The sequence below is a fragment of the Leptidea sinapis genome, chromosome 46 (assembly GCF_905404315.1).
Source record: "Leptidea sinapis chromosome 46, ilLepSina1.1, whole genome shotgun sequence".
In the NCBI taxonomy this organism is placed as follows: Eukaryota; Metazoa; Arthropoda; class Insecta; order Lepidoptera; family Pieridae; genus Leptidea; species Leptidea sinapis.
The window spans coordinates 6004156-6020873 of NC_066310.1; the positions used below are offsets into that span (position 1 = coordinate 6004156).

Consider the following 16718-nt stretch of genomic DNA (forward strand, 5'->3'; position numbering starts at 1 on the left):
TATCAAGATTGAACAGCGAGTTGAAATGATTCAACTGTACTATCAAAAGAGGACACTATCTGTCACAATCCCTACTAATATTATAAATGTGAATGTAAGTTTGTTTGTTACGCTTGCACGCCTAAACCACTCAACCGATTTCGATAAAATTTAATTCAAAGATAGAATAGAGCTTTGAAAAGGACATAGACTACCTTTTGTTGCGAAAAAATATATGGAGGTGTTGAAATAAGGGATGAAAGTTTGTATGGAAATTTGTCACTATCGAAGATGACTCCATAAAACTTTGTTTTTAGGCACTTGATAAGAAGTAAGTAGAAATAAGAAACTTAGACCTACATGGGGATGAAATAGGATATTAAAGTTCGCAGGGAAATACTATTAAAGAGACTATCCACAATGACAAGGGATATTCGCTGTATCGTAGAAGAGCGCCGCGCCGGCAGCAGTTCGTGTGTGTATTATTTGCAAAGATTCCTAACAAATAAAAAATGCTGCCCATAGTAACTATCCCATGCAGACGAAGTCGCGGGCAAAAGCTAGTATTGAATAAATTTGAGACCATGGCTCGTTGATGTATCATTCACCTTCTACTCGTCGTCGAAATGTGCGAAACACCGAGATTATTGATTTGGTAGCTGAAATGCGAGAGAAACCCCGAATTTGTCAATTCCACTACGTTCCCAACAAGCTGGCCTGTCTAATACTTCAACTTGGCGCCAATTTTGCGAAAGGATTTGAATCTATACCCCTACAAAATATGAGGCTGAGGGCCTATTCACATAACAAAACGAGAATAGAATCAAAGCGGCCTTATGACAAAAAAGTTGAATTTCATACTCTACGTTTCAGTTCCGATTTAAGAAAATCGTATGATGCGTATTCTCGTAACAAGATCGAACGTCAATCGTTGAAATTCTGAAAAATTTTGATGTTACGTGGAGTTAACAATATAAAACATCATTTTTAATAATAATAGCATAGATAACCCTTTTTATTCGTAGTATAAATAATACCAAAGAACAGTAAGTTTATTGAAAGAAAAATTCAACATGTTCCTGACCACAAGATTTGGGGACAAGACATGGCAAGATCATGTGATTTAGCACCGCTTGATTATTTTTTGTGGGATTAAATCACTGGTGTATATCAACAAGCCAAGAACTGTTGAAGACCTAAAGATAACATAGACCATAACATGAGTTTTCAGTTAGATTAGAGGTGCCGTAATGTCAAAAATATTTGGAACATTGCATCTCTCATATTCACGCTACCATACGAAGCTGTTGGCGTAATATAAGTGATATGCTCCCAAGTCAAGCGTGGGTAACGAAGTTTTACATCAATAAAAAGCACATATCTAAGAACCTGTGAAGAAAGAAATCCATATTATGATTGACACCTTAAATAGTTTTGCTATTTTGATCTATCGTTTCGAAAAAACGATTAAAAATTCACTACTTTTATTTCGTTTTTATTTGGTTTTAGCATTGTTTAGATTAGTAACGTTGTGCATACCTTTGAGTTAGATATTTATATAGTAACACTTATTTATGTTTTTTTTATGGAATAGGAGGACAAACGAGGGTCGCCTGGTGTTAAGTGATCACCGCCGCCCACATTCTCCTGCAACACCAGAGGAATTATTACAAGAGCGTTGCCGGCCTTGTTTATCTTATTCGTATATGTTAAATGATGTATCTAGTTTGTAAGCCTTAAGAAATAAATAAATCACTGTTATTAAAACGTGTGTAATTGTAACTGTTTTTTACATTAGATTTTTACGTTTCGTGACCTTTGCGGAGCCCGGTCTGGAAAGAACAGTCCGCGCGTTTTAATCCTTTAATATTTTAAGATTCCTCATGGGCCTGAAACGTTGCTGTAGCGCTTCAGAAATGTACGCGGAGGCTAGGGTTGATTCGTTTAATTCTATTCAGCGTAAAATAATTGCATCGTTCATGTCCAGGGTTGAGACGTGTAATAACGGCATTATCAGGAGTCTGTCCCACAGGCTGATGCTATCAGCAACGTATCGACCTTTGGTGGATATTGCAACCTAGTTTCTATTTGTAGTTTATATTGTTGACTTTATTTTAATTATATATTTTAAAGTGTGTCTGTATTATGGATCATGCGTCTGAAATAAAGTATTATTATTATTATTTAGAAATGTTTTATTTAAATGTGTAACACTCGCGTTAATCAAGGTACATACTGAATATAACTTAGATAATAATAACAGTAGGGTTTTAAACCGGGCTTAGTAATCTTCTTAAGATATAAAATAGATATAGCTTAGCTTAAGATTATTTAGATTAAGCGTTCAGTTGCAAGGTCATCAAATAATGCAAAATTATGGAGATTATTTTGCTAACGAAAATTATGACTTGATTAAAAAGTATAAATGTATTAAAAGTACTTAAAAAGTTAAATATTATGACATTTCCCAATATGTATGTATATTTTGAAGAGTGTACATTTGTAAAACAAAATAATCAATTATTTTAAAGGGCCATTGAATTGAATCCTCGTTCCACCAGATTACCGGATAGACTGGTTTATAACCACTGTCCCAGAACAACATTATACCTAATTAGTAGCCACGCAATGTGTGTAAAATTATACAACCATCTACGTCTAGAAATAAAAAAAACCTAGCACAGAAACGATTTACAGGACTCCTGTTTAAATGGTTAATCGACAAAAAAAAAAAAAAGAGTTAAGGATTTTTTAAATTTTAATTATACTTCTTACATGCTAATTTAAATAAGCCGAATAGATAACACTACAATAAATTTAAGATCTATAATGTGTACTGTATTCGACGATTTATACTAGCTGACCTGGCAAACGTTGTTTTGCCATATAAATTATATAATGTAAACCTTCCTTGAGCTTCAACGAATCTATTACAAAAGATTTCATTGAGATCGGGGAGTTATTAGGGAACATACAAACATACATTCCCTTTTATATATATAGATAAAGGGTCGGTGGCGCAGTAGATAGAGACCGTTACCTTGAGACACAAGATGTTAAGCCTCATTTGCCCAGTATTTTCACTAGGTACGGCGCCCTGCAGACCGAAACACAGTAATGCTTCCACATTACTGCTTCACGGCAGAAATAGACGCCGTTGCGGTATCCATAATTTAGCAGACATCCTGTGCCTCCCACTGGTAGGCATATTTTTGCTCACTTCCAAAAATAGGCTTACCTAGGAATAATAGAAATCCAGATAAACATTAACCGTCTTATTTGCAACAAAATGCTTATAGGGCTATATAATATTAATCGTGTTTTAAGCCTATCGAACGATCGATAAGATTTTTTAATCATAATCGTCTATTGAACCTCCGATAGCTAATATGCCTCTATCGTGTCTCATTTCAACATATGGAGGGGAGTACCAGTGGGAGGCTTTGCACAGGAAGTCGGCTAGATTATGGGTACCACAACGTCGCCTATTTCTGCCGTGTATCAGTAATCTGTAATCATTACCGTGTTTCGGTCTGAAGGGTGCCGTAACTATTGAAATTACTGGGCAAATGAGACTTAACATCTTACGTCTCAAGGTGACGAGCGCAATTGTTGTGCCTCTCAGAATTTTTGGGTTTTTCAAGAATCCTGAGCGCCACTGCATTGTAATGGGTAGGGCGTATCAATTACCATCAGCTGAACGTCCTGCTCGTCTCATGCCTTATTTTCAACAAAAAAAAATTCCCGGAGTAGACAACTTACAACTTTGGAGGTTAGAGGCAAAGATAATATTTTCATATGGGAGAAATATTGATAAAGTATGCTATAAATAACAGTTTAGAAATAATAATATGATAATAATAATACTGACACACTCTCACAGGGTATGATACGAAGTATGATGAATGTAGCATTTCTAAACGAAGTGAAGTATGCCGAGTTAAAAAACTTCATATTATTATCGAGTAAAGTAGTAAATTATTGAATATTTCAACAATTTACGTTGTACCATGTAAATAAATATAATGTAGTACTTATAACCTTTAAGAATTATTATTATAGAGAAACGTGCAACTAGAGTGATTTTATATTTGGCGCTTCTTTTAAGATCTACCCTGATGCGACTGTAGCGCCACCCTAATTTAACGCATTTTGACGGACACTTATTCATATAATAATAAAAATGAAGCTTTATTTCATTCCATGCAAAAATAACAATTATTTAATCTTACTCTAAGTTACTATCTACTCAATCTCTGGTTTTGTATGGACCCCTTTTGGGTAAAAGCCTCCTCCAAAGAACTCCATTTAGTTTTGTTGGTCTCTATCCAACTTTGTTCCGCCACCGCCACTATTTCATCTGTCTACCTACCACAAGGTTGCCTCTCTTTCTAATGCCTCGAGTACCGGACCATTTCAATATTCTGTGTGTCCATCTGTCGCCAGAGTATCTGGCCACGTGCCCCGCCCACTTCCATTTTCTTTCGAGGGAGACAGTTAGTGCAACGGTTATTTTAGTTTTACTTCGGTCTGCGTTTCTCACCGTGTCTTTAATTTTTAAACCTAGACAGCTTCTCTCCATTCTCCTTTGAGTAGTCTGTATTTTGTTCCTCGTTTTTAAATCAAACGTCCATGTTTGATCTCAAACAAATCTCGTTTAGTAAAGGAAGAGGTGCCCAAGAAATAGACAGAAGAATAGCGACCACCTGGAAGAAGTACATATAGTGTATGGAATGAGCCTACTTGTGCAGTGTTTCCAGGACGATATGACATGGGTTCAAAAAAGGGGGTACTCCTTTCTAAAGGGCTGGTAATGCTCTTATGATTCCTTTGTTGCAAGAGAATATGGGTTATTTTGATTACATCTGGCCCGTACGCTCGTTTGTCCTCCTATTCCATTAAAAAATCATTAGAAACATCAATTATAACCCCCTTTTTAAATATTGGTACAACATTAGATGATTTCTACGTAATAGGAATACGTAATATTAGCTAGTCAATTAAAAAATAAATAATATCAATGACAATAAATATCATAATCAAATATTATATAAAATATAATGTACAGCAAGAGCAAAATACGATCTATTTTACCCAAGACAGTTACATAGTTAAGTCAAAGTAAAGTATATAATATTACTAGCTGACCCGACAGACATTGTTCTGTAAATCTAAAAAAATACTGTTTTATAGGAATTTGCCAATAATATTTCAAAACATCAAGAATTATTTCGTAAGCAATGCTCTCTGTTGTTATAATGAAATTGTTTCACAGCGACTTTCAACTGTCATACCGTGCGTCACTAAATTCTCTCATAGAAAATAGGTCCATACAAAACAAATATTGAAAATAAAAATAATTATGGGTCCCAAATTGAAATAAAAACTATCCCATCTCTCAAGTAGGACCAAACTGCACTCCATGAAGTAATCCCACTTAAAATCCGTTCATTAGTTTAGGACAAACAATGTGTCACATAATTTATATATATTAAGATATGGTCGAGTTATTTTCTGCTTTTCATTTCTATTGCGAGGAAATAAAACCAGCAAACTTAAAGATTTTAATTTGTTTTATTTATGACATTACATTATGCTCAAGAGTTTTAAAGTATATTTTGTGCACAGTTCTTTCGACTTAAAAAACTATTGCACGAGTTTAAGACGAGGGAATGTATTAGGGTTTTTGCGGATGCAAATATTTTGACATCCGCGGATACGTCTGCGCATTATTACATGTTCGCATCCGCGAATGCCGATGCGGATGCGGATACGGATTTCAGTATTTTTTTAAGATATTTAAATTTAAAGTCCATGAATAGATGAAAGTTGTTCTATTTTTTATGTTTTTATTAAAAACTGACAAACAAAACCAAAACAATTTATGATCCTATTTAATAGTTATAGAAACTTTATTCAGTAATTAAATTTAACAATTGGGGAATTATATATTTTGCATTCAGATTTCTCCGTATCATTTATGTCCACTGTAAAATATGTCTAAATACTACTTTTTATTGGTGGTAGCATTTTTATCTTTTTCACCTTATACTTATATAGGTACACACAGCTAACGAACACGGTTAACAAACACTGAACTTAATTGATTTGCAATGCGAGTCACGCTGGTAAGTAAAACAAAACAAACAAAAAAACTTGTCACCAATGTGTGCCTTTCTATTGGTCAACGAACGAAGATAGCTACTAGCAAACTCTAGCCCCGCCCACTTTTTTTGCAAGTCTTTACTTGTTGCAGATCCGCATCCGAAATAGATCCGTATCAATTGATGCAGCTGCGGATGTCTGAATTAATGCGAATGTTCCACGAATGCGGAAGCGAATATCCGTAACACCCCTGAAATGTATACTTACTTGCCTGTAAAGTTACTTTATCTAGAGAGTTAAAGTTTATTTTAGGCAGCTTCGCTTGATATAAAGGACTACATTCTTTACTAGCATGCAAAGTAAAAATAATCTTTATTTTATTAAGCTTAAATTAAGCGGTATGGAATCGTTATCATCAGCTTTTTATGGCAGCTATTTCAAAAGTTGTTTTTATAAATTAACAGACAATTATTATTATTAACTTGTCACCTGGTCAATCAAATGCCTCTTTCGTTATATAATGTTAATATTCTAATCTAATATGTATTATGATAAGTAAATGTCTAATAATACACAGTTAATCTTTTATTTTTCATTAGATTTTGATAAAAGCATCAATTTCCATCATAAGGGATTACTTAGAGATTGTTGCGCCGGTAAATTATTTTCTTTTTCGGATCTTGATATTTTATGTCTTTACTAGCTTTTAGCTGTGACTTTTATTGCTCGCTCTCTTGATGAATTCGTATATATATAGATTGGATTTACTTTTGAAAAGACCCAGAATACAGAACAACCCCGAATTAGAATTACATACTCCTGATGCTTTTTTACTCTTCGTCAATCCCTACTAATATTATAAATGTGAATTTAAATTTGTTTGTTACGCTTTCACGCCTAAACTATCCAACTGATTTTGATGAAATTTAGTTCAGAGATACTCTAGAGCTTGAAAAAGGCCACAGACTACTTTTTATTGTACAAAAATCAAATGGAGGGGTTGTAGTAAGGGATGGCAGTTTGTATGGAAATTCTTTATTACCAAAGATAGAACCATGAAACTTTGAATTTAGGCACTTGATAAGAAATTATTTATAAGCATTTGTTTAAGATTTTTTGAAACTACATGGGGATGAAATAGGAGATTAAAGTTCACAGGATGATACTATTAAAAAGACTGTTCACAATGACAAGGGATTTGCGCTGTTTCATAGAAGAGCGCTGCCAGCAGCTGAAAGAGCAGTTTGTATGTATGTGTATTATTTGAAAAGTATCCTAAAAAAATGCCCAAAGTAACTAACTATTGAACGCGGACAAAGTCGCGGCTAAAAGCTATTATTAGTATAAATGCAAATAACCGTAATCATATTCTAGTCTTGTACAGGTCCTCCTGGTTCAAAAGGTCCAAACGTCCTAAAAATGTATGGCTCATTAGATTTGGAATGACTTCTAGAAAAATGTATCTCGGGGATGTATTAGCCGAAAAGATGCACGTGCTGTTTACAAAAAAAAAAAAGAAATCTCCTTCCAAAATGCTACTAATATTATTAATGTGAATGTTTGTATGTCTGGATGTACGTTTGTACTTCTTTAACGCAAATACCACTGAATGGATTTTGATGAAACTTTACAAAAATATAGCTTACACATAAGAATAACACATAGGCTATAATTTATAAAACTAGAGTGTGAATTATCCAAAATGAGAAAAAACGGTCAAACACTAAAAATAATTTATATAGCAAAACAACGTTTGCCGGGTCAGCTAGTATCTCTTATATTTGAATAGTTTATGAGTAGAATAATAATAAATTTTCACAAGTTAGGTTTTCATCTCCACCATCTGTATGTGTGGCTGTCCTCCACAGTGCGGTTTTCAAGGAGCTTTCTTCCACGTACTACAAAGCTGTGGAATGAACTTCCTTGTGCGGTGTTTCCGGGACGATACGACATGGGTACCTTCAAAAAAAGCGCGTACACCTTCCTTAAAGGCCGGCAACGCTCCTGTGATTCCTCTGGTGTTGCAAGAGAATGTGGGCGGCGGTGATCACTTAACACCTGGTGACCCGTACGCTCGTGTGTCCTCCTTTTCCATTTAAAACAAATCTACTATGAAATACTATTTACAATACCATCATTTATGTAACTACTTTATAACCAATATAGTTTACTTTTGGTAGATTTGAGCTATCTCAATGTACATACAATTAACAACTAATTAATATACTTGTAATAAATACATACTTTATATTATACCATTCTTCCGTTCGTCATTATTATTTCCATATAACTTCAATGTAAATATTACTTACTAGCTTATACATCTCGTAAAGGTCTTTCTCTTCTCATTTTGGTGTCTAATCTAATAGATACCAGTTTGAGGTTTTACTACTGCGTTTTTCGTTTATTGTCTTTGATATGTGGCCTGCTCAATTCCATTTTGCTGTTTTTGTAAGTCTTTCACGATTCCTATTAAAAAAAAATAACATTATTTACGTAAACAATGTGGTGATTAATAAAATAATAAAAGAAGAAGAAATGCACCAAAGCAACAGTAGTTGATCTGTTGAAGACATTATGACTTAATAACATGGAGACTACCGCCTTGCTAAGTAGGTAAAAACGAAATTAATAACAAAACTTATTTGAGTGAAACTTCTTTAGAATCGTTGTGATTTGAAACTCGATGAAACGAAAAAGCGAGACGATAGAGGCGCCGTTGCCAGCTATTATTTTTAAAACAATTATTTTGGATTCCGCGCAAAATTAGGATTTCAACAATATGGATATAGTTATCTGAGGTTCACCAGGGTTCAGGGAACGAATTTCGGATCATTTTTGAAATCCAAGATGGCCGCCGCGCAAAATTATTTTCACGTATGCGCGGTGGTTATAATGACAACCCTAATGCCAAACAACTAAAAGGCATCTATCGGAAATTGTTGTGCCACATGGAACTAAAACCGTTGAAACCAGGGAATTGTGTGCTAACGAACACGAACACGAAACACGAGAAAACGTCAATATTTTGATGTGTTCTTCTTCACTGCATAATATTAATAGAACTGCTCCATCTTCACGGACTGATGATGCAAATGAGAAAGAAAGTGACGGTTATATTATAGATAACTTAGAAGATTATCAAAAAGAATTAATTAAAAAAAAAGCTTAGATAATAGCTAATACTATCCATACTTAATTACATAATGAAATTAAACAGAAGAGGTGAAATATATTTAACTTTTTGTCCAATCTAATTGGAACGCTAGAAGCTAATTTCTAAATTCTATTAAGAAATGTTTATTTAACATACCGGGCGGCCAAGTACCTAAATATGTCCGACGATCATATAGCCCACTTTTGGCTACCCGAAAAGAATTTTGGTTTGTCATGATTATTTTTATTTATTTATTTACCACACACATAGCAACTATCATTACAGGTATTACCTAATGCGAGAGTTACAAACAAACAAGAATAACAAACACAGCAAACAACAAACAAATCAATCTAAAACTAATCATAGATACAATTAAACGACTTCTGGAGGTCTACCGAGAACACCCTATTGTACGCATGTTTGCACATACACCCTCTCTCTCTTACACACACACAAACACACACATTTACCTCTATCCTTTTGAATTTCAAGGTTTTTAGTCACAGTGTAAAAGTGGAATCCTGGTGACCAGTAATACAGGTATTTTATTACCTACCACAGGCACCAGCGATCCACGACCAAAACTTATGTATCTCCTGTATTTTTAAGATTTCGCTGTATTGTTATTTTGATTGTTGGTGAGAAATCAAATTATTATTATTATTATTAAACATTACATTACAAATAATATATCACACTAGAAAATACAAAAAACTAGAACATATAACTATGTCCACACTCCACGTACACTCAAAAATGTCCACTTCGTTGTGGTGTTCATTTATATGGCGAAGGGCTTTAGCTAAAGGCGACACATTTGTTCTCGCCACCGGAATGGATAGTAGTGGCGGATGGAGGTGCCTCCTCACGTACCGGTCCGACACACGGAGACTCAAGCAGCACAGAACTCCCGGGTTGTGCTCCTTCCCGCGCAACAACTTCACCACATACGCTGCCAGAAAAGAATCCCTACGGACGCTCAACTCAGAATACCCAACCATACCCAGCACGAACAGTGTCGGGTACATAAGTGGGTAAAATAGGTATACTCTCTCGACTCCTTACCAGAGAATAATGTATCCTATGTCTTCATGTTTACCCCTGACAATGTGCGTCCAATATTCCATTATGTTTGCTTGAACAATATTATTACAGGCGTGAAAGCGTTAAAAACAAACAAACAAATTGACATTTCCATTTATAATATTACTCAAGATTACCACTAATACGCTTTACTAATGGCGGATTTATAAAATCGTAACCCTAAAAGCAGGTCCAAGATCGATTACATAAAATCTTCAATTGAAATAATCTTAAGCTAGAAAAATGATATTTAAAGTATGTATATTTTGTACTTCACGTACCTACCTACCAATGTGTTTTTGCTTCATATTAAGGATATACTTGAATATAAAGGAATTGTACCTAATTACTGCGTTAGAGACAGCAATGAAGACCGATGGCCGAAAGCTAGGCGTTAGCGCAGGTCCAGTCATTACTGCATGGATGTACTATTAGTGGTTGTAATAATAGCTATAGTAAACTATCATTTTCAAGAATCTTGAGAGACACTTAATTGTACTAGACGGGTTGTCAAGGGCGTAGCTAGGGAAGGCGTAGATAAAACAAGAATATAATATCTATGGTAACTACGAGTCTAGATTCAACCATTCAAATTCAAATTCAAATTCAAATTAAAATATTTTTATTCCAAATAGGATGTGAAATCACTTATTGAAAGTCAAAAAATCTACCACCCATTCCAAAATGAATGCCTCAGGCCTGAGAAGAATGGGCGCAACAAACTCAGCGGGCTTTTTTTTCCATCAAAAATATGTTTTACAATTAAAGTAACATTTACAAAGTAACATTGTACAATTAAACTTATTATTTAATAGCCTGAGGGCGGTCGCTCCATTCCCAATCAGTGGTATCATTAAGAAAGTCATTTATGTTATAGTAACCTTTACCACACAAACGTTTTTTAACAATTCTTTTGAATAACGTAATACTTTTGTTTTGAACATTTTCTGGGATCTTGTTGTAAAAGCATATACATCGCCCCACAAAAGACTTACTTACTCGACTTAGCCGAGTAGTAGGCATCATCAATTTATGTCTGTTCCTGGTGTTAACATTATGGTTATGACAGTTTCTGGCAAATTCACTTATGTGCCTATGAACATACATTAAATTATCAAGAATATATTGAGAAGCAACAGTCAAGATGTTAATTTCTTTGAATCTTGCTCTCAATGATTCTCTAGGACCTAGGTTATAAATAGCGCGAATAGCCCTCTTCTGCAGCACAAATATTGTATTAATATCGGCAGCGTTGCCCCATAGCAATATACCATAGGACATAATACTATGGAAATAACTAATGTATACTAGTCGCGCCGTATCTATGTCAGTTAATTGTCTAATCTTTTAACCGCGTATGCTGCAGAACTAAGTCTGATCGCCAATCCTTCAATATGGGGGCCCCATTGTAATTTGGAATCTAGAGTTATGCCAAGAAATATAGCAGATTCCACCGGTTCTATCACCTCTCCGTTTAACAAAACATTTACATTTACATTCTTGACATTTGGTACGGTAAATTTAATGTATTTAGTCTTCTTGCTATTTAACAATAGGTTATTAGCGCTAAACCAGTACACGATGTCAGATAAAATATCGTTCACTTCGTCATACATAGCTTGGTTTCTTTTCACTTTGAAAATCAGTGAAGTGTCATCCGCAAACAATACTACCTTATGTTTTTTCTCTATAAGATTAGGAAGATCATTTATATAGATAAGGAAGAGGAAATCATTCATAGTACAATCTTATAAAATTCGCCTGCCAGTACCCGTCGGGGTAGGCAGAGACAATAGAATGCCATTTGCTTCTATCCTTACAAACCTCACGCGCTTCCTCTACATTCATTACTCTTTTCATACATGCTCGCCGGTGGCGGGTGCTTCGGACCTCTCCTTTTCTCAAAACGTCCCCAATTCTATCGACGAATGTTCTACGAGGTCTCCCGCGACCGGCTTGCCCACACACACTTGCCTTATATATTTGATGCGTCATTCTTTCTTCACTCATTCGCTCCACTTGTCCAAACCATTTAAGCATTCCTTTTTCAGTCCTTGTCACAACATCCTCTTTCAAACCACAGCGCGCTCGTATTACCGCATTCGGAATTCTTATATTATTATTATTATTTACCACAAGGTGTATATCTTATTCGTCTTGTAAAAAAAATCATTTGAGTCCACTACCTAGCCCTGCAATAGAACTAACAGAAAGTACTTATGTACCATTATACAAATCAATGGTGGAGTAATGTTATTATTTTTTAATTATATCTTATTCAGTATCCTGGTGTTTTACTAAAGATTTTGAGAGGCATAACTAAAGTTTTTAATTTACTCACGTCTTACATGTTGCCTCGACACAACAGAATGTGTCAAGGCTGTGATTTAGGACCTTTGTTTATCCTTTTATGATAAATATTTAAAATATACCGATTTAGCTACGGCAAGAATACATTTTGGGACGAAAGACAGATACAATAAATTTCTTTTGTTTGGTTAACATACAATTTAGCATCAACACTATTTATGTACTAATTCGGATCTATTTTTCATCCTAAAGTCCTAAAATAAACATGCCATATATTTTAAATAAGTTGAAAAAACTTAATAAAATATTATAATTTAATTAAAAGACGAAGATCGATCCAGGCAAATTATAAATGATATAGAAAATTATATAAAATCATACAACTGTAATAGTTTAGCTACTTACATTTTACTGGAATCTTTCATTTATACGTTCTATAATAGATATGGAATCACAAATTCCATATAGTGTTAAAAAAGATAGGAAACTTTATACAAAAAACGTATTCGTACGCATGAAACAGCAGTTGCAAACTGAATGTAATAATAGAGTTATATTTTAAACCTTATCATTAAGAGAAATTAAGTACTTGATATTAAGTGTTTTATTGTACCTATCAGAATAGCATTTTGGTAGCGCAATATTTTATGCAATAAATCCATATAAGATTCCCAAGCTAGAGATTAGTTATAAAACTTAACAAGATATGATAACATTTTGTATAAAAATCAGATATTGGAGTTTAGATGCATCAGTTGCTGAAGAGCGAGAAAGAAAGTAAGTAAAACATTATTTTATTAATATTAATATCAAAAGTTTACATATTTTAATTACCTGATATAATTCTTGGCTACATTTTGGAATTTATGAATAAAATTAAAAAATATAATAAAATTTTACTTTCCGTAAGAACCGTCGTTAACTATTTATTTATCTTTAAAAAAAGCTTGGTGAGCTATTTCTAAGATTTGCTCTTTGTTCCAGTTGTTATGAAATTATTTATATTGCTGACCCTCGTCGCAGCGGCATGCGCCATCCCGGCAGCTCGATTGATCCCTGTTGGCCCAGCAGTTGTTGATCCAGAACATGGTATTGATGTTGGACCCGCTATTGAAAAGCCTGATGAAATTATAGTTGGCCCTGCTGTTGTCAATCCCGAACATGGAATTGAAGTCGGACCTGCCGTTGTTAACCCAGAGCATGGTATCGAAGTTGGCCCTGCCGTAGTTGACCCAGAGCACGGTATTGAAGTAGGACCTGCTGTTGTTGACCCAGAGCACGGTATTGAAGTTGGACCCGCCGTTGTTGACCCAGAACACGGTATTGAAGTCGGACCTGCTGTTGTTGACCCAGAGCATGGTATTGAAGTAGGACCTGCTGTTGTTGACCCAGAGCACGGTATTGAAGTTGGACCCGCCGTTGTTGACCCAGAACACGGTATTGAAGTCGGACCTGCTGTTGTTGACCCAGAGCATGGTATTGAAGTAGGACCTGCTGTTGTTGACCCAGAGCACGGTATTGAAGTTGGACCCGCCGTTGTTGACCCAGAACACGGTATTGAAGTTGGACCCGCCGTTGTTGACCCAGAACACGGTATTGAAGTCGGACCTGCTGTTGTTGACCCAGAGCATGGTATTGAAGTAGGACCTGCTGTTGTTGACCCAGAGCACGGTATTGAAGTTGGACCTGCCGTTGTTGACCCAGAACATGGTATTGAAGTCGGACCCGCCGTAGTTGACCCAGAGCACGGTATTGAAGTTGGACCCGCCGTTGTTGACCCAGAGCACGGTATTGAAGTTGGACCCGCCGTTGTTGACCCAGAACATGGTATTGAAGTCGGACCCGCCGTAGTTGACCCAGAGCACGGTATTGAAGTCGGACCCGCCGTAGTTGACCCAGAGCACGGTATTGAAGTTGGACCCGCCGTTGTTGACCCAGAACATGGTATTGAAGTCGGACCCGCCGTAGTTGACCCAGAGCACGGTATTGAAGTCGGACCCGCCGTTGTTGACCCAGAACACGGTATTGAAGTCGGACCTGCTGTTGTTGACCCAGAGCACGGTATTGAAGTTGGACCCGCCGTTGTTGACCCAGAACACGGTATTGAAGTAGGACCTGCCGTTGTTGATCCCGAACATGGTATTGAAGTTGGACCCGCCGTTGTTGACCCAGAGCACGGTATCGAAGTTGGACCCGCTGTTGTTGACCCAGAACACGGTATTGAAGTCGGACCTGCTGTTGTTGACCCAGAACACGGTATTGAAGTCGGACCTGCTGTCGTTGACCCAGAGCACGGTATCGAAGTTGGACCTGCTGTTGTAGACCCAGAGCACGGTATTGAAGTCGGACCCGCCGTTGTTGATCCCGAACACGGTATTGAAGTTGGACCCGCCGTTGTTGATCCCGAACACGGTATTGAAGTTGGACCCGCCGTTGTTGATCCCGAACACGGTATTGAAGTTGGACCCGCCGTTGTTGACCCAGAGCATGGTATCGAAGTCGGACCCGCTGTTGTAGACCCAGAGCACGGTATTGAAGTTGGACCCGCTGTTGTAGACCCAGAGCACGGTATTGAAGTTGGACCCGCCGTTGTAGACCCAGAGCACGGTATTGAAGTTGGACCCGCCGTTGTAGACCCAGAGCACGGTATTGAAGTTGGACCCGCCGTTGTTGACCCAGAGCATGGTATTGAAGTTGGACCCGCTGTTGTTGACCCAGAGCACGGTATTGAAGTTGGACCCGCCGTTGTTGACCCAGAGCACGGTATTGAAGTTGGACCCGCTGTTGTAGACCCAGAGCACGGTATTGAAGTTGGACCCGCTGTTGTAGACCCAGAGCACGGTATTGAAGTTGGACCCGCCGTTGTTGACCCAGAGCACGGTATTGAAGTTGGACCCGCTGTTGTAGACCCAGAGCACGGTATTGAAGTTGGACCCGCCGTTGTTGACCCAGAGCACGGTATTGAAGTTGGACCCGCTGTTGTAGACCCAGAGCACGGTATTGAAGTTGGACCCGCTGTTGTAGACCCAGAGCACGGTATTGAAGTTGGACCCGCCGTCGTTGACCCAGAGCACGGTATTGAAGTTGGACCCGCTGTTGTAGACCCAGAGCAAGGTATTGAAGTTGGACCCGCTGTTGTTGACCCAGAGCACGGTATTGAAGTTGGACCCGCTGTTGTAGACCCAGAGCACGGTATTGAAGTTGGACCCGCCGTTGTTGACCCAGAGCACGGTATTGAAGTTGGACCCGCTGTTGTAGACCCAGAGCACGGTATTGAAGTTGGACCCGCCGTTGTTGACCCAGAGCACGGTATTGAAGTTGGACCCGCTGTTGTAGACCCAGAGCACGGAATTGAAGTTGGACCCGCTGTTGTTGACCCAGAGCACGGTATTGAAGTTGGACCCGCTGTTGTAGACCCAGAGCACGGTATTGAAGTTGGACCCGCTGTTGTTGACCCAGAGCACGGTATTGAAGTTGGACCCGCTGTTGTTGACCCAGAGCACGGTATTGAAGTTGGACCCGCTGTTGTAGACCCAGAGCACGGTATTGAAATTGGACCTGCTTTTGTTGACCCAGAGCAGGGTAGTGACGGAGCCCTTTACTCTCCATTAGTACAAATCATCGTGAACATTGACACTGTCAGCTCTAACTCCATCACTGTCTAAAAATTATAACCAATTATGATGTCTACATCCACAACATTAACTCTGACCCATCTATCATCGTTGAACAATAGACGCTTAGACCATCATTGGAGCGCTGGTGACCCTATCATCACTGACAATGCTGCCAACCTTCCCAATGAATTCAACTGAGCAGTTACTATTTCCCACTGTGTTATTATTTTAATAGAAATTAAAATTAGTTATTTTTTTATTTATTATATTAACTGATAATTCTACCCTGAAACTTATTTAAAAAAAATATGTTTAGAAAAGCCGATTTAAAAAACTGAAAAGTTTAAAATAACATAATAAAGATTTAATGTAATACACCTCGTATGCAAACCTTTAATATTAATAAAGTACTACCTATTGATAGGGTTTATGTCGGTGGCCCATGCTATAATTTTATTCTGTAA

General features: G+C 37.1%; 1 protein-coding gene and 1 long non-coding RNA gene across 52 annotated transcripts; one reads left to right on the plus strand and one right to left on the minus strand.

Annotated features, from left to right (window-relative positions):
• Positions 1 to 2719: 2719 nt before the first annotated feature.
• Positions 2720 to 13164, minus strand: LOC126977910 (uncharacterized). 2 transcript variants are annotated; one of them, XR_007732452.1, is made up of 3 exons: positions 13043 to 13164; positions 8397 to 8553; positions 2720 to 4685 (listed from the first exon to the last, which is right to left on the minus strand). It is a non-coding gene; the product is annotated as an uncharacterized LOC126977910 (long non-coding RNA). The 2 variants fall into 2 exon arrangements; XR_007732453.1 differs by having other exon boundaries at positions 8329 to 8553.
• A 209-nt stretch (positions 13165 to 13373) lies between these two features.
• Positions 13374 to 16501, plus strand: LOC126977906 (uncharacterized). Of its 50 annotated transcripts, none has more exons than XM_050826539.1 (5): positions 13374 to 13414; positions 13622 to 14323; positions 14519 to 14869; positions 14909 to 15673; positions 15752 to 16501. In XM_050826539.1, the coding sequence occupies exons 1-5, from the start codon at positions 13384 to 13386 to the stop codon at positions 16300 to 16302; spliced, it is 2400 nt and encodes a 799-aa protein (XP_050682496.1). In that variant the 5' UTR covers positions 13374 to 13383; the 3' UTR covers positions 16303 to 16501. The 50 variants fall into 50 exon arrangements, with proteins under 50 accessions (XP_050682496.1, XP_050682498.1, XP_050682501.1 ...); XM_050826541.1 differs by having other exon boundaries at positions 14909 to 15634; XM_050826544.1 differs by having other exon boundaries at positions 14909 to 15595.
• The last annotated feature ends 217 nt before the right edge of the window (positions 16502 to 16718 follow it).

Bases quoted from the DNA above. Each gene is read 5' to 3' on its own strand.
- LOC126977906 (XM_050826536.1), top strand. From the start codon at position 13,384: ATGCATCAGTTGCTGAAGAGCGAGAAAGAAA. The intron at 13,415-13,621 runs GTAAGTAAAACA...TCTTTGTTCCAG, and splicing joins GCTGAAGAGCGAGAAAGAAA to TTGTTATGAAATTATTTATA. The intron at 14,324-14,557 runs CTGCCGTTGTTG...TTGAAGTTGGAC, and splicing joins GCACGGTATTGAAGTTGGAC to CCGCCGTTGTTGACCCAGAA.